The following is a 25,607-nucleotide window of genomic DNA, read 5'->3' as shown; positions in this document are numbered from 1 at the left end:
TACAGAATCTCAAGAGACAAAATTTCTTACTTATCCTGCTAATCACCAATGCATGAAGACAGTTTAAAAACTATTTCTGGAGTAATGTGTTCCCTCCTCTTTCTTCATCTCCTGACTGTTACCCGAGAGTCGTGTCCAATCCAACTTAGTGTTATCTGTGTCTGAGCTGGTGGCCAGTGGGAAGTCAATCAAAATTCAAATTTATGGAGCAAATAGTTAGGGCTCATTCAATGCAGACATTACCAGCCTGACAGATACATAATGATAATCTACACATGACAGGACTGATTTTGCAAGAGCCTTTTCCAAACCGAGGTATTGTACAGCCTCTTTCTAGTAACTGATTTGTTTTGACACAAAGTGTTCTGCTTTGTGCTCCTTTTATGGTAATATTTCAGCATCCTTTCTGATCTTAAAATCATTGAGCTTCCTAACTAAGGATATGATTGCTGTTCTTTGGCTGGGTCCAGAGAAAACACTTCTTTAATAATTTTGTATAACGAACTATATTTCGTAAGACGGAGTATGATTTATTTCAATCTCTTTGCATTTAGTGAGGTATCCTTTTAAATAGTTGTCTTCCAGTCTCAGGAATAAGTCATTAAGGGTCTGTGAATGTAGTGATTCTGGGAGATTCTTGGTGAGGATGGCTTGATATTTTAAGTGATGTGATGAGGTGTAAAAGAACCTTTTTCGCATCTTGTCAGACTAAAGCTGATGACTTTGTTGAGTGAACTGTTTTCCTCCTAAGAGATTCTTTTCTTTATTTTGAAGAATCTAATGGCTGTTCCCAGCCACCATTTCTTTCAATGAAGTGAAAAAGGCATTGCAGAGAAGACTGGTTGCATGGTTGAAAGGGTTTGTTTTCAGTTTTGTGGGTCTGAAACTCCCTCCTCCACATCCACCCCACCAAAAAAGAAGTTTATTAGAAGTACTTGAGAGCAGATAATGCAAAGATGTAAACTGTGACTCAGCTGTAATGTTGTTCTGCAGCAACTATTATAGTTTACAGTCTGGAAATGAGTCTTGTAATGCAGGTGCTGTATGTGCAGTTTGTCTGTGTGTGCAAGTACCTCCCCTACAATGCATCTTAAAGCCAGAAAGGAGGGCAATATATTTGTTTTTGTAGCATAACTTGCCAAAAAGTATGCATGCAATAAATCAAATAAACCCAAATTATTGTTATGGGACATCTTGGAAACAGAGTGGAGCTGCAATAGGAATGTTGTTCACTCTCCTATTGTGTTCTTTGTGGTATATTACAAAACAAGGGAATCTATTCCATAAGTTTATTTCCTTAATTAACATATACTTTCAACTCCCTTTTCTAAGGCATTGTTTTTTCAGAAATACCTAAACTCCTCAAAACAAACCTTCTATTTTGTTTTTTGTAAGTGATGCAAATTAAAACTCTGTGCTTGTCACACAGGTTGTGATTGTGTGTTTCTTATTTAAGCAGAGGGACCTCAAGGTTTTGCAGTGCTTTAGAAATGAAATTAAAACTTGTTAACATGCAGAGCTCTGAATCAATCTGTGGGAAAATAGTCTCCTCTGTAACTATTCAATCATTTTCCAATTCTTTAAATCATGTGTGATTACTGTTTCAGGATCACAGTATGTCTTAGTCTTACAGTTCAGGTACAGCAGCTCTTCAGTGAAAATTAATGCATGTGACTCTTTAAAAAGTAGTTTATAGATTTTACTGACATAATAATAAAAAGAATGTAGCTTACATTTTTTTCAGATTGCTGTTTTTAATTTCCTCTGATCATACATTTGTTTTGGGGAACTTAAGTCAGAGAACAGTTCCCTGAAGGTGTCTATACACAGACAGTGTCAAGAAAATTAAGCTCAATTAACACAAGATGCGGGTTTAAAGCTCATTAAGTCCTTACAAGCACTTTCCTTCAGAAATAATTTGGTTGTCGTACTGAAGAGGACTAATCTTATTTTAATTGTTTAGTGGTGGCCTTGGCAGTTTTTGGTTTCAGTTGGGCTCGGGTTAAAGTCCTTCTCTAACCTGAAAGGTTCCATGATTCCACCCTATTCTGTGATTTTTAAGGCAGCATATCCCTACAGGAATTATGGAATCATGCAGGGGGAAGAAAAGTGAATACCCATTACATTAGTAATCCCCTGCAGTAACAGCTAAATATTCACAGGAGTTGATACGCCCCCAATGAAAAATGATCTGTGATCCCAATGGTAATAGTAATTTTCATCATCTAAAGCATTACAGGTATTTTAATATTACATGTTCCAGTAGTCAGGATAAAAATCTTAGGAATTCCAGAATATTCAGGCATATCAATAGTGTGATAACCTCTGAGTCTTTAATTATATCAATAGGCATAAAATTTCATTTAAACCAACCAATAAAAAATATTGGATGAAAAGGATTTGGACATATTTGAGATCCAGAAGATCCAGAAGGTTCGTATTTTTAAGCCCTCTCTCTGCTATTTGCATGCACTGTTTTATTGTCACCTTAAATATTCCTTATTCTGTTGAAACGTTTTGCCTGATGGAGCTGAGTTCAAAGTTTAAATTCTGCTCTCGCTGAACATTCTTTGCAGAGCTGTAAAATTAAGAGTTGAAGTGTGAATATCTGCAGAAGAGTGGCCCTGAAGTTGCTCAATAAAATGGTATCACTGTATGAACAAAATGGGTTTTGATTAAAAAAAACAAACAAAAGGAAAAAACTTTATGCATCCTAGTGCTCTAAGATTGAGTATTTAAGTCACAGAATATCCTCTTTTTGTAGAAAAAAATTGCTATTTAGAAGTGTGCTATTTTAATCTCAAGATTTACAAATGAAGATGCAAATATCTGAACTGTCCAGTTGTCTTCTTTAGGGAAGTTTGGGGTTTTTTTTTAATATCATACTACTTTTATCTGTGAGGGTTAGAGGTAGAGTGTAAAACTTACCTATTTTTTCTCTTGTAATTTTTTAATAACAATAGTGATTGCAGCATTGTAGCATTAACCCTTTGAAATTATTTTTTTCATTAAAATACAGGAAATTTATCATTAAGATTTCTGTCTTTCCTTTTAATTGAAATATTGTTACATACACATTTATAACTATTCTCTCAGTGGTAATAAGATGTTGCTACTTCTGACTTAAATAGTCAAAGAGATTCTTTCCACCTGTCATATTCAATTGATCCAAAATCATGTTGATGGAGGGAATGTGATGGAGGGAATGTTCTGCAGGTCTCGAAAGTCATTCACACATCTGAAATGGCAACAGGAGGTTGTACAGACCAAATTGTACCTGTGTATGTATCAACCTGAAGCAGCCTCTTCAAAGACAGGAAGGTTTTCTGAATAGAGTGTGTTGTGCCTGATAAAAAGTGGGTCAGGTGCCAGGTGGGCTGTTTAAAATGGAGTGTGACAGTAAAAAAGTGATGGTTGAGCTTTTGTGTATTGAATATAATGATGGAGTATTATTAGTATTCTCCTGTGGTGGGAAAGGATAAAAATCTGCCTTGAAAATCCTATTAATTTGGTCAGTAGTAATTCAGTTTAGGTTTTGATTCTACCCATGCAGTACAAAGGGTTTTTTTTTTTCCTGGGAAAACACAAATTCTGCATTCATCATTGAGGTAGGTAATACACTGTTATCTCTTGCCTAATTTGAACCCATGTTATTTAGGCACTTTTTAAACAAGCACTGACCCCTCTCCATGCATTGATTCCTCCCTGTAAATTCATGGGGCTTACTCTCTAAGTAATAATGGCAGAAGAATCACCAGTGTTGTCATCTGTTTGTAAGGATGGTGTTGTCATGAAGGGACGCAAGATTCCTCCTTGTCTTTGAGATCTCCTGGTAAATATGTGTTTACTGTCACAGAACATGCTCACTGTTGCTCACCAAGTGTATTTTCTGTGCCATGGGCATGGGCCACGTTATTGCCAACATAACCTAAAGGCTGAAATTTCTAATATGAGTAGCTGTATGAAGGTGAGTAAAACTAAGGTTGCTGTAAGCCTCACCTTCCTGTCATTTATGCAGGAAAAAGTGGGAGGTTGGTTATGAGCTTTTTGGGAACACAGAAGGTCAGGCCTTTAAACTTGGTGCTAGAGCAGCATGTGCAAAATGCAGAGGCACAGCCTGTAAAAGGTGTGTGTTTTACCAACACAGCATCAATCACTGTGTGCTCTGCGCCCTGATAGCCAGACAGGATTTTCTGAGTTTCAGTGGGAATACAGCAAGCACTTCCACAGTATTCCTGTGGTGGAATCCTAATAATAGGAATGTTATTGTCCTACTTTCTATAGAAATATTCTACAGACTCAGAGGTCAGAGTCCTTAATTTTATGCTTGTTCTGCAGAATTTTTGGAATCAGTATGTAGTTTATCTTCAGCTTTAGTTTGGAGACTGTTAAAAGCTTCAGGAACAAAACACCAATGCACTGGTTTCTATAAAAGGTTGCCTACATTTGAAGTCCTCTCTTTTTCCTTTTCCTTTTTGCTCCCCTCAACTCTCCTTCCACCCCAAATACATTGACTTAATAATTAACTACTGAAGTGGGCCAATTATATGATCTGAGTTGTATTGCCTTTACCTAATCAAATCCTTAGTGACCTAAATCACTGATGAGGATTATTTTTCCTCTCTTATAGGGAGGGTAAATTTAATTAAAGTGTCAATATTGCCTAATGCAATTATTTTTCAGAGTATAGCAGAACTTATTTCAGAGAGCTTTAAAAGCAAACAGTACTTGGAGGTTATTATGACTAAATTGACAGTGGAGAAATCTGTAAAAATTTTCTTCTTTGCATCCATGAGTAAGAGAGTTTGCTTTTGAAGGACATTAGAATGATTTACAGTAGTAATAAATCATGTTGATCTGCACAAATCTTAATCACACAGTGTTGTGAATCTTAACTTTCATTGTTCAGAATATCCAAGCTATTCTTGATAACTGTGCATGTGAGACTAAGTATAAATACGGGATTTTCCAGGGAGTTTGTAATATTTACTTAGTTTGAAAGCCTTATACTCTGGGATGATTGATATCATGCATTTCAACCTAAGCACAAATGTGCCATTCCTTTCCTTCCATGCCTTGTTTTAGTTACAGTTAAATGAGTTGATATTTTACTGTGGTATCTTACACTTCATGCAGTTAAGAAGAGGAAGGTTTTGGCCTTTATTGTATGACCGTTAAATGCCTCCCTGACATCCGATCCTGTCAGATCTCGGAAGCTAAACAGGGTCAGCCCCGGATTAGTACTTGGACGGGAGACCTCCTGGGAAATGCCGGGTGCTGTAGGTTCTAGTCCTGAGGAGACTTCCCTGTCACTGTCCAAGCTCGCTCGGCCGTGGCAGATGGACCTTGGGACTGAAATGGTGGGGCCAGTTCTGTGCACGCTGAGCCTCACCTAAAACATCCACTGTGCAGGCTGGAAGGGCACGTGGGGAGAGCCCTTCCCAAATCTGCGTTCGCGAAGCCGAGCCACACACCATTGCCCCTTGAGTGAGAGTGTCTGGGTTTTATGCAGTAACTGAGTGCCTGAATTCCAAATTTTCTCAAGTTTGATTCTGTGAATACCTCTGATGTGTTTGCTTTGTTGGAAAGATACGGTAATCATGTCTTTGTTGGCTAACTTGCACATGCCAGACATGCTTCCAAAAATTTTGACAGTTTTTACAACAGTGACGTATGTGAATGAATTTCAGGTTATTTCTTTCTCTCATGTTTGTCTCAACAGCTGAGAAATCTTTCCAGCTTGGATCTGCGTCACATCACAGAACTGGACAATGAAACAGTGATGGAAATAGTAAAGAGATGCAAGAACCTTAATTCTCTCAATCTGTGTCTGAACTGGATCATTAATGACAGGTAACTTCATTATGGTGTCCAATATCAGTATAATGCAAATTTAACTCGTTACATTAGTTGAGAATAATTTTTGGTGCCTTGGGGGTCTGAGGAGATCAACTAAAGCAAGCAGTGTTTCCTGAGTGCTTGTTTGGGGTAAATAATTTAGACACATATTTTACAGAGTGTTTGCCTGTTTCTGTTGTGGAGGAAAGTTTAGTTGTGGCTGGATGGCAGCACTGATCCTTTTCCTGTGGATTTCACGGGAATGTGCTCAGCGCCACCTGTGATGGAAATGTTCATCTGCTGTTGTGACTCCGTCAGTGTGTATCTGGGATTTAAACAGCTTGAAGTGCACACAAACAATGAAACATATGTATTTTTACTATATAAGTAAAAATAAGTTACTTGTGAGTTAAATAGTGGAATTCCTGTATTTTTAGAAAATCACAAGGTTTTGGGTTGTTTTGGAGAATAAGGCTGGAAGAATAACTGAGTTATTACTGTAGTCTTGTCCTTTGGACCAGAATATCCCCTGTACTACTCTGTTCTGGTGTTTTGATCAAGTAATTTATTTTAACATTGAGTAAATGCACATAGAGGATGTACAGTTATACCACAGATCAGATGAAGAATAAAAAATACCGAGAATTTTAAAAGTGAACATGTTCTTTTAAACTAAGGAAACTGAGTAAAGCTGGTACCTGAGGGTGCACAGATGGGTTTATTAAAACTGGTGCTTTAAACAAAAGAAAAGAGATACTTAGAGAGAGGTTCTAAAATAATTTCATATACACCAGTATAATGTGTTCTAGGAATTCTACTTCTTTCTCGATTCCTTTTTTTTTGTTTGTTTTGTTTTCAGAAATATTTAAGGCTCTGCTAAAGTGTAGATGAGCTCAGACCTTGGGGAAAGTGTAGTGTTCTAAAAGTACTAAAATTACAACGTGTTGGGAAGCACCACTAAACTTTTACCTTAACTCCTTTAACCTTTAAGACACTTTTTTTTGGTTTTGTCAGTTTAGCTCAGACCTTTAATGTAATTTCATTGCGTTTGAAGGCATTGCCTTCCCTCACATCATTTTGTCAGTAGGGCCCTATTTTCATATGCAGAATAAGGTTACTGTAGTGGAAAACTTTAGTATAACCTAGAAAAAATAATGAGAATAAAAATGTAAATTTGAAAGACAAGCAGTTTTCAGGTTTTAATTAAAGCACTTAGGAATCTATACCTGTCTGCATGAATGTTTTGAGTATGGCAATTTGTTACGTATGATTCAAACTGCTGTCAAACTGTTCTTCATAATACTTTACTAGAATTACTGGAATAATATGTATATATTTTCATTCGGTGCATGTTCCTGTAAAATTTCATCTCAGTATGAATTTTAAATATAAGAATTACAAAGCTTAGTAAGAAAAGGAAACCTTTTCCAGCAGTGACAGATAACCTGCTGCTGTTTGTAACTTTTAGTTTGTTGACTTTTGTCTCTTTGGCTTTTTCTATTTTATGTTTAGTTCCGATCGTACTTGCCAGTCCTTTTTCCAACAGCTTAAGTCTGGCTATTTGAAGTAGCTTCTAGCTAGAAATGAACAGAGAGAACTTAGACAATAACTAATGCCTTTGTTAAGTCTCATTCATAGGCAGTCTGTCAACAATTCAAATATTTTTCCTATTTAGCAAGTGTCATGAAACTCCAAATAATGAATGAAGTGGTTTTCTCTGCTCCTCCTAAATGCTCAATTAAGAATTGCTGAAAATTATGTAAAGGGAACATGATCCAACCACTGGGCTTTATTGGAGTAAACATTAATTCTGCAGAGTGTTTTGAGCATATTCACTTTGAGGATACAGGTGATCCTTCAGAAGTTCACAGGACTGTTCAGATGCTTACCTTGCGTTAAAGCACAAGTTAGTTTAAACTCAAGAAACAAATTTATTAATTATTTAAGATTAATCTTTTATTAATTTTTTTATTTGATGCCATTTGCTGCCCCTAGTAAGAGGAGATGTCGGAGGAGATTCTGCCTGTTGATACCTCTGAGTTATCCTTTTGTTTGTTATTGTTTCCAACACATGAGATAGCAGCACTCTAATGGTTTTTCTGATTCTTGGATTTCAAACAGAGATCAGCTCCACCACCTCCCTCCCACCCCCATTGTCAAACACACCTACTGGTGAAGTCCAGCTGCATAGGACTTGTATTCCAGATCTCAGACATAATAGGATGCGTTCTTGTTCACTCTCCAGACTAGTTTGGGCTTCTTTTAAGCCTTGGAAAACCACCTTTCTCCACTTCTTTGTGCAGAATACCAAGGGTAAAAGAAAACCAGAAAGTTTTCAAAATACCAGTGTAATATAAAGACATATCTATGAAGTGTCTCTTAAAGGAGTTGATTATTGGTTGGTTTTACAGCAGAAGTTGCTGCTTTTAAAACTTCATTTTACATTTCATTATTGGACCTAGAAATGGATTAAACTTCTTCCCATAAGCAAGGCTCTGACCCTACAGCACTTACAGCCCTCTCTTACTTCTGACATGGTGTTAGAGCTAATGCTGGGATCGTTACATTCCTTCTTAAATAACTGAAACTTTCAGAGTGTAAGGTCTCTGCATGGCAGGCATTTGCTAAGAGTTTTGGTGCTGTGGTTCTTTCGCACATACAAGAACTAATGAGAAGTTATTTGTTTTGGTAGAAGCTCTCTTTTCTTTTGGAAGTAGGTATCGAAAAAGCTTATGTGGAGCTATGGAAAATAATTGATTTTTACCTAAGGCAAAAAATAATCTTCAGTATGTTCAGTTGAGATACTCTTGACGTGAGCTTTAGACTGAAAGGAAAAGAGGTCTCTTGTAGTAACTTGTATAGAGGTTTCTAAAAGTTGAGAGTTAAGCAAGGTTAGAAAAAGACCTATTAAAGTAATCTAAGGTAATGATTTCTGTGCTGCAACTCACTCAAAAGATTCGTGTACTATTTATCATGTTGGTTAAGTTTAGTATAGAAACCATCTTACTACTTCTTTCAAATATGAGCAAAATGAAAGTTGCAAATTCTTTTTGTATATCAAGTCTTTGCAATTGGAGAGGATTGAGTTCTCTGTGAGGTGAATGACACACTCTGAAGCTTGCCTTAAGTAACCTTTCCACCTTGAAGTCGTTTTTATGGTCACTGCCCATGTTCTTTTGAATTTCAATTGATGCAATAAAAATAGAACATCCAGAAATAAATCTCATGGGGGATTCAGGAAGTGTAGTATGATGTGCTGGCAGTTTTCAGGGGTGTGTGATTTTTTTAATAGTTTGAGAAACATCTGCTATATATTATATCCATAATGATCAGGGAGCAAACAGCAGATAATCTTTTTTTGTGACTCTTATCACTGTGGACTAAGAGTTGCTCTTCGCTTCAATGTCTGTATTATGTAATTCACCTAGAAATAGACATTTAAAAGCTGTGCAGTGACTGTGAAGTCTTGAGAGTGTTTCTGCTTGATTCAGCCATCTTCTTACTAAAACATTCCCTTAGTGAAATATTTGTGTAGAGGACGTTTGCCAGTCCCTTTTCCGTGGTTCTTCTAAGAAACATCATGGTGCAGGGAATAATGCAGATAAGGTAAGGAACTTTATCTACAGCGACAGTGAGATTTTTTGGTGCCATGGCACTCAGGATAAAATTTCACCTGCACTACAAAATCATTGACTGATTTTTGCAGTCAAAGGACAATATTTTCCCAGCCATTCAAAAACTTTGGTCCTTCCTCTGTAGGTGGTGCCAAATGTTCTTGTAAAAATGTCTCAAGGGACTTGTATTTTTTCATATAATTTATTGCACACTTTGTAGGTGACTTTGATAACAGGTGCTGAGATTTGCAGAGCATCTGGAAGTTGCTGGGAGTAAGCTGTGGCTGTGATGTGGGGCAGCTATGCACTATCTCCATGGCACAGTGAAACAGGGAGCAGTGTTGCTTAATGACCTTGGAGTGGGATCGCTTCCCTCCCTCTTATGTCTGGTTACTGATGTGGGGCAGGAGGAGCATTAATGTGCCCCTCCCCAAGCTTTCAGCACAGGTGAAAAACCTGGATTGGGTCTAAATGTTCCAGCTCTGAGAAAACTGCTGTTCTTCTTTTGTGCTTCCATGAAAATTCACTGTGGATAAACTGGAGTCACTGGTGTAATGGGACAGTCTACCCATACTGTAATAATTAAAATTTGTTGGTGAGGATTGTGGTTGGAGTCGAAGACAGAGGAACCTGAGAATACAGGCATTTCACAGGGAGAGTACTCAGGGAGTCAATATGTGGAAGAAATTCAGTGGAAACATGGTGGTGGTTGGAAGCCAAACCAGGAGCCTGAGAACCAAACTGTTTGCACAGCAGTAGAGTCAGGAGAAAGGAGAATTCGCATCCGTCTTATTCTGCTGGGTCACTCCTGCAGCATCAATTTCCCAGGACTGGGAGTTGTAAGCACAGACCACGTAGGGGTTTCTACATTGTTATTTAGCAGAGTAAATTGTTAATGTGGCCTTTTGTACAGTAGAGAAGTGTTTAAAATTTTGTTTTGCCTGCCTGCCATGTAAACCTGTGTAAGCAGCATGGGGAGAATCTGCTGTGACCTGGGTGTGTTGTGAGCAGTGGATACAATAATGAAGGTGGTCTAGCAGATAATTAGCTAACTGTGTTTATCCCCAGCATTTCATTAGCCAAGTGGGCATCGAAATAGTATCTCAGTCCTTACAGCTTGTTTTCAATAAAATGCAAGATTAGTGAACACTAGAATTATTTTCTGGAAGAATAGCAGAATTCATTTTCTCTCCCTGAAATTAAAAGTGTCTGCATATTTGATGTGAACATTATTTTAATAAAGTTATAAAATAAAAATTATGAAGTTTTCAGCTTGCCTACATTTTTGCTTAAGCAAGAATGTCCATTTTAATTGTGAGGACTGCAAATGCTAATACAGCAGCTTAGTATTCATCACCTTAGTTCTGAATGAAGTGAGAATATGCTTCAGGAGCACTGATACTTATTCTTGTAATTTTGTATAATCTGGATTTGTGGATATAGTCGAGTCTTCCAGAAGAGTAACTGTACTTCCACATGGTATTTGTCATGAAACATTCCAGGTGAATACTAGCATTTCTTAATTAGAATTTAATTTCATCCATTCAGTGTTATCTGAAAGATGATCTGCTTTGTGTTCTTTGCATATTTATCAGATGTTTAGTCAGCTAGATTAAAAAACTTGAACTCCACAAAAACTTATATAATGTAACACAAATCAGTTTTACTTTTAAAATTACTTACTCTTTTGAATGTCATACTTTTTAATTAAATTTAGTAGAAAATTTGCTTCACCCTGCAGATGTGTTTTGTAAAATGATTTGAGACTGACTGTCAGGGTTTTTTTTTAAATTCAGAACAAAGCATAGAAGTTGGACAAAGAATTCACTTAAGGATGCCAATTTTCTTTATCTACTTTACATTCTGTATTCCTTTTTTTAAGTGATTATGGGGAAAAAAATTAAAAATAAACCTTTGTGATTAGTCCAAAGTAGTGGGTTAATGTGAGATGAGAGCCCCACAGGGGAAGAGCATGAGGAGGAGGGAGCAGCAGAGACAAATCATTATGAACTGACTCCAACATTTCCCATTGCCCTGCTGTTTTCTGGGGGAAGAGGCATAGGAGTTTGGGGTAAACTTTGACCAAGAAAAAGAAGCAGCTGAGATGGTATTAAATTTGTTCTTGTTTCTCATTATCTTGCTCTGCCTAATTGGCAATCAGGCCAGTTTCTCCAAATCAAATCTGTTTTGCACATGGTCATACCTGATGAGCGATGTCCTTATCCTTATCTTTTTCATCTTATTTTTTTACTTGTCCTGCTGAGACTCACAGAATCATAGAATGGATTGGGTTGGAAGAGACCTCTGAGATCATCCAGTCCAACCCTTGGTCCAGCTCCAGTCCCTTTACCAGATCATGGCACTCAGTGCCACGGCCAATCTCAGTTTAAAAACCTCCAGGGATGGGGAATCCACCCCCTCTCTGGGCAGCCCATTCCAATGCCTGATGTCTCTCTCTGGAAAGAATTTTTTCTGCTCTCCAACTTCAATTTCCCCTGGGAGAGCTTGAGCCCGTGCCCCCTTGTCCTACTGAGGAGGCTGATGAGCAGTGGGTGGATGGGCACCTGGCACCCATCTAAAGTTACCTCACCACAGCTTTCCACAGGCTGTGCTCCCTCACAGGCTGCTCCAGAGTGTGTCTTCCCATGGCCTGCAGCCCTCTAGGGCTGCTCCAGCGTGGGCCTCTTCCATGACACACAGTCCATAAAAAACAGTTTGCTCCAAGCATGGATCCTCCTCCACAGGGCACGATCTCTGTGGTTCTCTGGGCACTGTGGCCACGTTTGTGCTGCAGTGTTTTCTCCTTGAGAGTTGTCACCTGTGCCTTATTTCAGTGGAGTTGGTGTCTTGTTTCTGCCAGGTTCCTTCTGCCATGTTGGTGCTGTCTGTTGTGGGATAAAATCTGCAACAGTGTGGATGATTCTCCTGGTCCTGGAGGTTATTCCATTACCCAGAAGGAAATGTGCTCCCTGCCTTCCCTGACCTCGTGGTCCCTGAGAGCCCCTGAGAAGGACACACAGAGACCACCAGAGAGGGAGGAGGAAAAGAGAGAGTTTATTGCTGGTCAGGGGTTTATATGGACCTTGGAGGGATCCAAACCCACCAACAGGAAACAAGAGGGGGTTTGACTCTGGGCCAAGGGGAATAAAGGGGGTTTACATTCAGTAGGAGGGGGTTTCATGTAACAGCATGTCGGAACCTTCCTCCAGACTCCTGAGATAACAGCGTATCCCAAGGTCTTCTGGGAAGGTGAAGCAGTGACTTTGCAAAAAGACATTTTAACAATAATTTTGTACATTCAAACAACATTAAAAACATCAGTTGTTAAAGCATTATCAGTGGCTTGTTGATTTTCTTTACAAATCCATTTCTGGCGGGACTTTATCCATTCCAGGTATTGTAAATGCATCCCCACAGTGTCTTACATGGTTTAGTTTTCCTCTCGTTGTGCAATGGCCAATGGTGCAAGATGAACTTCCCACAGAACAGAGCAGTGGCCATATATTTGTGCCATTCTCTCTAACTTTGTGTTAAATGGTTTGTTACTCATCAATCCAGTCTTCAAGTGTCTGGAAAAAAAAATGGATGTGATTCAACACATATCCTAGCAGTTATCCCCCAAATCACTGACCTTACCAGAGTCTAGTCCTTTCAGCTTCTAGTTAAGTGCCCTGAACCCTCATTATAAAGGCATCTGGGAACAGTTTCTTCATTGCTGTTATCAAAGAAATTAACTTTTACAAGCATTTGATTGGAACAGATATGCTCATACTGCCTGCAGACTTCAACCAATGATAAAAATCAGAATGCATTTTATATAATTAAGTGTAACTTTCCATTTGTTGAGGTTTTAGCCTGCTAATTCCACTTATCTCTACAACTGGATAAACAGTTTTTTAGGAATCATTTTCTGGTGGAAATGGATGTTATCAGAGAGAGTAAAACTTTCAAGCTCTTGACATGATTTTCCAAACTTTTATCTTTCTTTACATACTTGGAAGATTGGGAGAATAGTCCACTGTTGTCACACTGCTGAAATGTAGGATAAATGAAGCTCTGTAAATAGTGAAAATATGAGGAGGGTGATTAAGTCTGACAATTCTCATGTAAAAAACTCGAGATGATAAATATCTCCTGTGATTAGTTGTTAATTTAGTGCAAGAGACTAGCATCAGCCTAAACAATTTTATGAGTTGTGGCATAAAAAAAAATTCTGGAAGATTGGTATGCACTTGTTAAACCAAAGGAGAAATTTCTTGGACTTGGTTGCTAATAATTAAAAATGGCAGACTTGACACAAAATGTGGCTTGATGATTTTCTCTATGACATTCCCTCCAGAAATTAAGAAAATGCAATGTTCCCTGAAGGCATGGAAATGACAGTGTGTTACAAATCTGATTCCTTTTTGCATCATGAAAACTAAAAGGTTTTGTATATATATAATTTCTGTACAGATAAAATATTTCCAGTGTTATAATTTCAAGTAGTACAGAAAAATAAAAAATCCAACCTATTAGGGCCCAGAAAAGATGTCAATTTTATTGCAATTACCATCGCATTCTGAGGTTGCAGCCTGTCATTCACTATGCAGTCAGAATAGACACAGTACCTGAAAAAATGAAAGAAGAATGTCTGTCTTAATGATGTACTGCACTGACTATGTTGTTTAGAGTCTGTCATATATCCATTATAAATACCCTTTGAAAGGAACATAACCATGTTCTAAATTTGCTCTGGGCTATTTCTTTCTACGTGGGTTTTAAGCTCCAAATTAAACAATTTGCAATTGTTTGGTGAGTGGTTTTCTTTGGTTGGTTGGTTTCGTTGTGTTTTTGTTTGGGGGGATTTTGCGTGTTTTTGTTTGGTTTGGGTTTTTGTTTCTTCTTTTGATTTTTTTTTGGTGGAGGTGAGCATGAGACTCATATTATTGGTGGGATCATGCCATCATATAAACAGGAAATGTGTCAGATGCTGCATTCTAATTGTCTTTGATTCTAGTTGGTTAACTCAGCAATCCCTCCCTTTTTCTTCTGTTAAAACCAAAGAGGGCTGGTATATGCTGAATTTTCTGTGATGTTATAAATGTAATTATTTCTTGTGTTGAGACTTCAAGATTAACCAGTGATTACTGACTTGTGAAGGATGTGGAAATTTAAGGTACCTTTGGGGAGTTGTGGTCAGCTTGAAGAGGAAGATGGTGCTGAAATGGGAGTTGGGCTGACAGAGTGAACAAAGCAGGTAGTTTTGAAAGTGGCAGTAATAACAGAGAGAGGAAAATAAGCAGTAACCTGAAGTGGTGACTGTGGTGATGCCTGTAGGGTGTCCTAAGTGAGAAACAGGTGAGCAATGCAAAGAAAAAATGTTTGAAAACACTAAACTGTGTTGAAGTCTTACTGACTTCTGTTCATACTCCATGACCATGATCTACCTTGTCAATGTGCATGAACACTGAACTCAGGAAGTGAGGGTGCAGAGAGGACAGAGCCAGGCTCTGCCCAGTGGTGCCCCATGGTGGGGCCAGAGGCACACACTGACACAGGAGGTTCTCTCTGAACATCAGGAAACACTTTTTTACTGTGAGGGTGACCTAACTCTGACAGTGGTTGCTGAGAGAGGCTGTGGAGTCTTCCTCTTTAGAGACAATGGTTGTAGGTGGCCCTCCCTGAGGAGGAGGCTGAAACAGATGACCCCCAGAGGCCCTTTCAGGCTCCTCCATTCTGTGACACTCATCCTGAAACTTTGTGTTAGAGATGGTTTGTGTTAGATGGTTAGCATACATGGAGGTAGAGTAAGTGAGCTTCATGTACCAACCATCTTCACTGCTCCCTCCTGATTTTTCAAAGTTTGTCATGTCATGTTTGGACAGACTATTTCCTCCTGATTCTGGGTAGTGTATTGGTCTAGGAGGTGCTAAGGAAGGTCCTCAAGGAATGTGAGTTACATTGGTACCAATGTCATTATGTTGTTATAATAGAGTGAGAAAAATTTGAGTTTTGCTCTCCTTCTTCCCATCTCTCTCCAGTACCAATTACTTCTTTTTACTCTGTTTTTATTTCTTGTCTTTGCTGTCCATCCCCTTTAGATTTCATCTAATAAAATCTTAATTTGTCTAGCCTGTGGCTTTTAGCAGATGGTTGTGAGATTGTGGTAGTTGGAGAGTTAAGAGCAATTCCAAACCTTGTGGATTGGAACACATTTGCCAGGTTGCAGTCAGTTCAGGCTGTGGTCTGTAGTCTACTCTCTTGCAACACAATTGAAAACACCATTTCTAAAGACAGTGGTTGCTTTCTCTGTGTTGTCATCCTGCTTCCCCCACTCCCTGCAACACTTTGCCGAGTATGAGACAGAGAGTGAGAACAAGCAGAACTTCATAACCTGTTTCTGGGGGATCCCGTTAAAATCAAACTAATTCACCAGCACTTAGCACTTTGTATTTCGAATTTTCATACTTCTTTCTCAATTGCTTTAAAACATTTTTATAGGTAGTTATTGCCATTGACATGATCAGTCTTTATTTCTTGTTAAAAGTCCCATCAGTGTTTATTTGCTCAGTTTTACACACGCAAAGAATTGCCTTTGCTTTCCTGGATTTCTTTGGTTCTATTTCCTTTGAGAAAAGAACTTTTTACCTCATCACATGCTATACTGGCTGGATTTACTAAGACCTGCCAGTTTGTCATTAATAAAGGCTTTTTGGATCTTCTATGAATCTCTAAAGAATAAAAAGTTCTCCCAATAAAGAGCCTCTTTTGGAGGAACAACACTGCCAGTGGTGTTTTCCTGGCTTCTTTCTTAAGTTTCCTGCAGTCAGAGGGAAGGCAAACTGCAGTGAAATGCTAACCTACTTGGGAAGCTGTTAGAATTCTGTGAACAGTAAAATAAACAGATATCTCTTTCCTTCACTTTTAGGACAAAAGTTTTCACAAATAGAAGTGACAAGTCATTAGTGATTAATATTTTAATTCTCTTTCTCTAAAATGAACTGTCCTTCTACCTGAACATTCTATACAGTAGGTAAAATAACAAGCCACGCATGATACATCTGGCTTCACACAAATATTATATGAGATTAGCAGAATTAAAGTTTTGAAATGTTTCTGATGTTATTTACCTTTAGTTATTTTTCCTTTACAAAGAATGTATTTTAAAGTTTATGCTTTTGCTTTTTTATTTAAGTATTTTATGCAAATATATACATACATACATAATGCAGTTTGTATGTGGCAAAGAGAACTTTGAGCTTTTCTGGGTTGTTGCTCACAGATTTTTGTATGTGTGTAGGTATGTGTGATGGGTTTGATCCATGGCTTCCTTAGTACCCAAGTGTAACTAGGGAAGTGGACATTACATAAGTATTCCACACGTGTTTTCCATGTAACAGAGGAGGAGGGGAGATGAAAAGTTGTTTAGTTTCCTTTCTTCCAGCAAAGCTTGGAGGAGCAGGAGGAACCTTGATGGTCCCTTGTTTCAGTTGGTTTCCTTGTGGTATAGTGGTGAGACTGTATCTTGGCCAGTGTCCCTCCTTTCTAAAGTTTTTGGCTGTATTTGTCTGTTTTGTGTTTTGTTTTTTTCCCCCTTGATTTTGTCCCTCTTTACTCCTTGTTACCCCTTCCCTTTTCCCCTGGAGGGCCCCCAAATAGTGTGTGCAAATTGCATACGTGGTTGTGAACGTTAGAAATTTTTCTTTTAATTCAGTTTGGTTTCCTTTGAGTTTCTTGCTTTTCAGGTTTTTTTTTTCCTTTGCTGGGAAGACTTTAGGAAGGAGGGAAGGGAGCAGTCTGGGCTTGGCAGAAGAAGCTGGGCTAAACCTACACAGTATGCTAAAGGTGTTGAATAAATAACTGCTTCCTTTTAGGGAAGTCTTTAAGTCCAGTTAAGAGTCACATCTAGGTAAGTTTCTAAATCTGAGTTACTATAATTTATTTGCTTCTAGAGTAACATCAGACAGTAGCTGAAGCCACACTGTGTGTGTTTCAGTTAGACTTTACACCTTGTTAAACTCTGTGTCGAAACCTGAGGCTTGATGCAGCATCTGCAAAGCCTGAGGAGACATAGGAAAGATGTGGACAATTTGCTACTTGCCTACCCTGCCCAGTGCAGAGTAGAACACAAGTCAAAGGCTTATTTTTGTTGTCCACCTACTACTGAACAATGGGAATTAATTTATAAAACTGAATTTCGAACTCACAGACATGTGCAGTGGATTATCTGTGAATTGTTCTGCCCTTCTCTGATGCCTTCCTGCTACAAATTACTATTAGCTAAACTCCATTAGGAGTTACCCAGTTCTCCCAGGGCATGTTGCACATGAAGTTGCACAGTTTATTTAATCTGGAAAATCAAGCATGAGCTGATATAATAAGTAAAAAAAAAAAAAGGCACACCCAACCATACTGGTTTGGAAGAATAAATTTGATTTGAAAAATTGTGCTGGTTTAAAGGTGAACCAGCAGGGGAAATGAACTCACCACGAGAGAGATTATAAGTCAGAGCTAAAATTTAATAATAATATTACAATAAATACACTGACACAAATGGAAATTGCTTTCAACTCACAAAACCCAGCAGTATAACCCAGTGTCCTGGGGCACAAACCCACAGGGATTTATTTGCCCTTGTGCTGAGACCCATGTGGTTTCCTCAAGTCCAAAGCAAAAGGAAATGAAAAACCTGTTGGTGCAGGTGATGGCTGTAGTCTGGTTGAGAGTGGTGATTTCCTCCTGTTGAGGTCCTGCTGCTCTGGATCCAACAAGAGGTTCCTGAGGTCTTCTTACCCACCACTTATGTACCCTCAGGGAGCACCCAGTCCCTCCCCCTGGGCGGGGACTCACACAATGGGTGATTAACTCTGGGAGTCATGGGGTATTATTGAACTGTTGATGGCCCATTAGCAGCTCCACACCCCCAGGCTGGGTGTGAAGGTGATAATGGCTCCCTGGGCAGCTGCTGCTAATGGTCCATTGTCCTTGGGGAATGAATACAGGGGGTAGAATACACAGCTTTGATCACCCCCACACAGGGTTAGCTGGTCCCTCCTGCTGAACTGGGACAAAAATACTAACAGACAACAGGCCTCAATTAATTATATACTTGGTATATAATAAAAAATGCATTCATCCAAATGTATTTTCAACATGTTTATAAATTAGAAGTTGGTTGACCTAAGATCTAAGAAACTTAATTTTGTATGGTTTTGATTTTTGTCACTGAAAAGATATCCACTCTTGAAGTATTTATCTCCTTACTGGAGTCAACTCATGGAGTCCAGATACCATTCTGTTGCATAAGTTGCTTTTCCATGCTGATATCAGGAGCTGTCTGCCAACAAGGCATAACAATATGTTTGTTAGTCTTAAAAGTGTATGAAATGCTGCTCAGCAAGGCCTGTGAGAGAGCATTCAAATGTTCATGCAGTCTTTTCAGGTAGGAAAATACAGACCTACTCCAAATAAATTACTTAAAGCAGAAGGTCTTACCTGCAGAATTGTATGGCTCTGTTTTTTGCAATCCATGTGTTTCTTTTGGGTGATAGTTTTTAGTGCTTTCTTTTAAAACACATTTGTGTGCAGTTGGTGCTGTGATTTCGTTTAAAGAGATCCTGTAAATTCTGACAAATAAAGGCTGGGAAGAGAGAATGCCTTTCCTCAAGCATGTGGTTATGTTCTATAGGTTTTGTTATTTGTGCATTTTAAAAACTGCAGAAAAGCTAAAAACATTTAATGATTTTGGTTAAAGGTTCAACTAATAGAGCATTAAGACTATGATTTTGTGTTTACTGATATGGGACACAATTAACTAAACCCTGTTTTTATAGACTGTGGATCTGTAGTCATTTAGACTCTTGTCATATAAACACAGGTAAATTCAGTTTCTGACTTTTAATAGCGTTTAAAACTTAACTACTGGAACAGAAAAGTAGTTGGTCATTTAGACTTTAAAGAAAGTGGTTTTTTAACCTGTATAAGCAAACTGTAGTCCCAGTCCCAGTTCTACTTTCAGGCCCATCAACTAACTATTAGCCAGCAGAATTTGGCTTAGAAAATTTGTGCTATCTTTGAGCATTTCAGCAGGGCAAGGCCAAAAAGAGTATGCACAAGCTTTCCTCCATTAATTGTTTCTGTGACTGTACTCCTGCCTTTTTCTGGTGTCTTTGTCCATGACAGCAGCAACAGAACTGCCAGTGTTGTACTCAGAGCTTTCTGTAATGGACAATCCTGATTTTACATAACAGCCCTCAGTTAATCATTAAACCACAAAAATCTGTTTTAATTTAGAACTCTATAAACTCTGTTGATTTTGTTTTGTTTTTTTTTGTTTTGTTTCAATTTAGTATTCAGAATTTTAAAGCTGAGAATTGCAATACAACTAAAAACTGGATTTTTTAGTAATGTCTAATTTACGTGTAGAATCATAGAATCACAGAATGGATTGGGTTGGAAAAGACCTCCGAGATGATCAAGTCCAACCCTTGGTCCAACTCCAGTCCCTTTACCAGATCATGGCACTCAGAGCCACGGCCAAGCTCAGGTTAAAAACCTCCAGGGATGGGGAATCCACCCCCTCTCTGGGCAGCCCATTCCAATGCCTGAGCACTCTCTCTGCAAAGAAGTTTTTTCTGATATCCTGCTTAAATATCTCCTTTCTGTAATGCTGAACAAATGTCTGCCACATGTGCTCTCAGCAAAACGATAAAGATCCTACTATGAGGAGTTTCTTGTGTTATTCTCTTCTAAAACACGTGTTTGTTTATCCTGGTAACTGTCTAAATGCTGTAATAAATGTTGCTGCCCTTGACAGATTTCATTTTCTAATTAAAGCATTGTCTTGTTTTGAAAAAAATCTAAGCACAGCATTGAAGGCTCTTAAGAACGTGCTCAAACCTTTAAAATCTTAATGTCAAATTTTAGAGCGAGCAAAACAGTCCAATTTTCAGTAGCACATACACTTTTAGTTTTGCTTTTAGTATTGTTTTGATAAACTGTTTTCCTGTGTAATACACACAGGTATCTGTGGGTCTGAATATCATGAGTTTTAAGAAATAAGTAAGATGAAGCAATGTGAAAGCTATAGATTTATAAAAGTGTACAAAAGTCTAAATTTCAATTGTTGCAGCAATTTTTTTCCTGACATACCAATCAGGAAACATAGAAATTGTGTGTTAATATTTATTCTTTAAACAATTGTGGATAGGTCATCTGTTCAAGTCCTGCTTCAAATACCTCAATACAATGAATGTACAAAACTGTTCTGTGATGTATAATGTTATAAGACATGTACCTTTTAGAAGTTAAAGGAGTATGTAGGCTTTTAGTTGATTTTATTTATGGTTTTTTGTAAAATAATTTTCCATACTTTTACATTATAAGTGGCTGTAAGTGAATTATAGACTTGTTAAAAACACCTCCCTGAAGCATTTTTTTGTATTGGCTGCCAAAATGGAAAATGGCAGGACAGAAGTAATAACAGATGTCAGGGTTTCTTTTCTTTAGATCTTGCCTTAGTCTGTGGTCCTTCCATTTACAGTCACATTAATATCATTTATTCGGTTTTTATTGGCTTCGATTCAGGGTTGATTCTTTACACATCTAATGATCACAGAAATTACATTTTAAGTTCTCTAAGTTTGTCCTGAATTTCTGTGAAATTCCATTTGTATAAATAACATACTGTTACAGGCTTTTGCATAGTTTTTGGAAGGATTTGTTTGTTTGCTTGGTTTGGTTTGGAATTTTTTTTGTTTTGTTGAATTTTGTTTCGTTTTTAAGTGCCTAGATACCTTTTTGCACTCCCTGGTTCCTAACAAAAGGGCTCAAATAATGACCTTGCAGCTAAATTTTGTCACTGGATCCTCAATTTTATTTCAGCAAATTATTTCATCACACTTCCCTTTCAAGATTTCATTTTATGTTGTCATTCTGAGCATTCAAAGGGTCAAAAAAGTATTGCAGAGCAAAGTAAAGCTTCTCTTTCTGAGACTGCAAATTATTCCAGTCACTGTGTCAGAAGGGAAGGTCTTACAAACCCTCACCCCTCACACACCGCTTATTGCCTGTTACAATTGGTCATTTTCAGCAAATGCTGTGAGAACAGAGACATTAAATAGGAATTTGCATCAAATTAACTTCTGTTACAGCAAGTTGTATGTTTATGTAAAGATTCATATATATTGTTCAGTATCATCTTAAGAAGGGCTGCAGGAAAATCAATTTTTTTTGGATATTTTAGCTCAGCATCAGCTCCTGGTTTACAGTATTGTAAAATCCACACTGGTGGTATACTTTGGATAAATAACCCAACTGTGTTCAAGTTAAAAACCACCACTTGAATAGTAATATGCTTGTAAATGTCTGGAAATGAAAGTTGCACAAAATCCCTCCACTTTTACAAACAGAACATATTTTAAGAAATACACACAATGTCAGTTACTCTCCCAGAATGTTTTCCAAGTGTGAGATTTGTGTGTAAGCCAAACCATTATTTTTACTCACACCATGTAAATATGATAATTCTTTATGGTTTTTGCTATAAAGATGTCATTGTTTAATTTTGGGTATAAAGATTTCATTGTTTAATTTCAAGATGCTTTTGCACCTAAATATTGAATACTGAATATTTAATAACATCCTTGGGTACATGTTTATGCATTCATGCATGTTATGCAGAGATTGTTCAGGAACTTCAAAGTGAATTTGTGCAGAACCTTCCACAAGGGATGTGTGTGTGAAGATAGGAGGAGAAGTTTTGTTTCACTGATAAATCACAGAATCATAGAATCAACTGGGTTAGAAAAGACCTCCGAGATCATTAAGTCCAACCCTTGGTCCAACTCCAGTCCCTTTACCAGATCATGGCACTCAGTGCCACGGCCAATCTCAGGTTAAAAACCTCCACGGATGGAGAATCCACCCCCTCTCTGGGCAGCCCATTCCAATGCCTGATTTCTCTCTCTGGAAAGAATTTTTTCCTGATATCCAACTTAAATTTCCCCTGACAGAGCTTAAGCCCATACAGTGTCAAGACTTAAAGTCATACATCAAGATCAAACCATATTGTAGAAATGCTAGATTGAATTTAATGATATGGTATCAATAAAGTAGAAAATTGAAAAAAATTTCCTAAGCTCATTGTAGCATTACTTTTTAAAGTATAATTAAAATCCTACTAATGCTTACACATTAAAGAAATTAATTAGCTCAGCTGGTCAAACTTGGTTGCAATAACGCCAAGGTTGTGGGTTCAATCCCCTGTGTGGGCCATTGACTTAAGAGTTGGACTCGATGATCCTTGTGGGTCCCTTCCAACTCAGAATAGTCTGGGATTCTGACTTTGTCTTTGAATTTCACTGTTTTTTCACGTGTACGTTTCTAGTGGGTGTCCATGTCTCCCTTGTGAAGTAATCCCTTCCTAAAACAGGAACTGCAACTTCCCATTAGGAATCATGGGCACCTGGAATAAGAGCATGGCACAAAGAGTTTTGTGAGGTTTTTATTTTGTCACCTTATCCTACCATCTCATAAACAGCTGCAGAGGAGAGGAAGGGGAATGAAAGGCAAGGGACTGTCCTAATACTGCATTGTCTGATGTAAAATAAACTGCTAGGAATGGCTTAGTATTCATGATATGCACGGGTGGCTCAGAGTGTCTGAATAAAACCAGATGCTCATTTTACTGCTTACAGTGCAAGGGCTCTAAATGAGCCAAAGTGTAAGTGAAAGTGTGAATTGTCAGGAAAATATACTATTGATGATTATAGTGCAGGACACAAACACTCATTAGGACACAGTGTTTGGGAGGATGCAGAGGATTTCTAACATATTTGTCCCTTTTCACTGAAGTACATGATTGAAACATATTTTTCACTCATGAAAGCAAGTGTAAAGTATTCTTCTACTGTAACATCAGCATGAGGAGGTGACAGAATCCCGGCCTTTGCTTTCCTTGTTATGTGTGGGAAACGACAGAGGTGGCGATTTGTCTTAATTGCTCTACTGTAGTTACAATTATAGAGAAAAGGTCAATCTAGTCATTGTCAATTAAACCGCAAAAGAAAACACGTTTTGTAGCCCCAAAGAACCATTATGTCAATTTTATGCTGTTCATCAGTGTATAACACAATTGCTGGGATATATAAATCTTATCTTTCTTGGAATTACAGCAGGTTTGCTCTTATTACCGGCACTCAGTGCTGCTGAGTGGAGATAACCTTAGGTACTGCCTGTTAATTGCACGTTCTCCCGTTGTCGCTTGTTTCTCAGGATTTGTGTGCAGTAAAACCTGGTGGATTTAATGAACAGAAACAGATATGCCAGAGTGCAATTTGACCCTTGTATTTTCACATAGTTGAAGAGATGATGAGTGACAGAAAAAAAAATCTGTAGCTTGTAGCTGCTGTGGTTATGTTGGCATGCACTTAAACAAATGTAGTAATGTTAAATATTGGAATACTTAAAAGGTAATTTTGGTATAGTACATACACAAAAAAAAAGGAAAAAAAAGCAGTGGTATTTTAACCACAACATTTTTCTACTTTTGCTCTCTTTGCATACTTTCTTTCACTCTTGAATACACACAAAAACCAGAGGTCACTTACAAGAATAATACAATATAATTCAATAAAGTACAGCTCTGTTAAGAGTAGTTAAATTCCTATAGGTTGTCTTGAATATGTATTTTTGCACTAAGAAATTGTTTTTATTCAAAAACGTTTCAAGGACTGTCAGGGTATGATAAAATTTTAATTGCAAATTCTGTTCTTATTCAAATAATCATCATGAATGGATTCCCCATCCCTGGAGGTTTTTAACCTGAGATTGGCCGTGGCACTGAGTGCCATGATCTGGTAAAGGGACTGGAGTTGGACCAAGGGTTGGACTTGATGATCTTGGAGGTCTTTTCCAACCCAATCCACTCTATGATTCTATAATTGAAAGGGTTTGTAATTAGTTCACGTGCCAGGAAATACCCCAAGAGAAAAGTTGTGTCTTTCATCATACCTGTAAAAGAAAGATTTTCACTGTGTCAGACCGCAAATTGTTTTCTGGTGTTGCCAACACCTAATAAAGCTGTGTGTGTCAAATTGGGACATTGAATCAATATTAATTAAAAAAGCAATCTAGAAATTGACTTAACCTCTCAATTATGCCTTTAACGTGAAGAGTTATTTGGTTAACCTGTGATGGGAACATAGGAAAGATGAACATAGGAAATTACTATTGAAAGATGAATTGCTTTAGGGACATACTCACTAGTAATGTGGTGGAGATACTCACAGAGTTACTCATAGCACTGCAGGTATCAAAATTACCTGGAAGGCAAAACAGCAAATACCATGTTTAGAAAGAGGGTGTAGAAAGGTATCAAAGGAAGAGGCATAGACAGCTGGTTATGGCTGGGCCCAGGAAAACAGTCAGATGAATTTTTTTTTTTTATTTTATAATCAAGTGTGTAGATAGCCATAGTCAAAAGAGGACTGACTGCAAGCCCTCCATGTATCCATGTATACCACAGCCTGACTGTGGTATATTTGCTTAGAGCAGGCTTGGTACTTACTTCAGTTTGCCACCATTTGCTGTATTTTGAACCAGTATTTTTTCTGTGCAGTGCCATTTTTTGATCACTCTCTTTCTAGAGTCGTGGAAAAATCATCCTGAAAGGGCACATCAGTGGTAGATGGACTATGATCTTCTGTCTCCAAATTGTGTGCCTCTAGATAGGAACCTTTTTGGTTGTGTTTATGTCCTTGTTCTGGTTTAAAAAGAAAAGAAAGAAATGGTGAGAAATCGTAGAGCTGGTATTACTCAGAGCTGTGTCTCAAGATTGTGAATGTGAAGTGGCAGTGGAGGGAAGGTCTCATCAGACTACAGTTTCCTGCTTATTTTTCCAAGAAAGAATAAACTGATATTATATAGGGCTAGATTATTTGTGTAGATACTTATATTTGTGTTAATTTACTTTGCAAGTGAAACTGCAGCTGTTGTTTATCCCATTCATCCTGTGTCTGTGTTATCACCTGGTTACAGAGTCAAGCATTCAGACAGAAAAATGTTAGTACTTTCATCAGAAAGCTACAGAAAAATAAGTTGCAGGGAGAAGAACTATGCCTGGGCTTGGAGAAACTGTGACATTTGCACTTCTCTGTTGTATGGAGAACAAGG

General features: G+C 38.0%; 1 protein-coding gene across 3 annotated transcripts in view; it reads left to right on the top strand.

Annotated features, from left to right (window-relative positions):
* FBXL17 (F-box and leucine rich repeat protein 17) overlaps positions 1-25,607 on the top strand; it is a 294,482-nt gene that overhangs the window by 97,366 nt on the left and 171,509 nt on the right. For all 3 annotated transcript variants that reach the window (XM_071580976.1, XM_071580978.1, XM_071580977.1), the window contains exon 6: positions 5,723-5,853. In XM_071580976.1, coding sequence (XP_071437077.1) covers positions 5,723-5,853 — 131 coding nt within the window. The remainder of the gene's footprint in view (positions 1-5,722; positions 5,854-25,607) is intronic.

The sequence above is a fragment of the Pithys albifrons genome, chromosome Z, assembly GCF_047495875.1.
Source record: "Pithys albifrons albifrons isolate INPA30051 chromosome Z, PitAlb_v1, whole genome shotgun sequence".
Classification (NCBI taxonomy): domain Eukaryota; kingdom Metazoa; phylum Chordata; class Aves; order Passeriformes; family Thamnophilidae; genus Pithys; species Pithys albifrons.
Note: the sequence above shows the minus strand (reverse complement) of the source record. Positions and strands in the feature narration are given on the sequence as shown.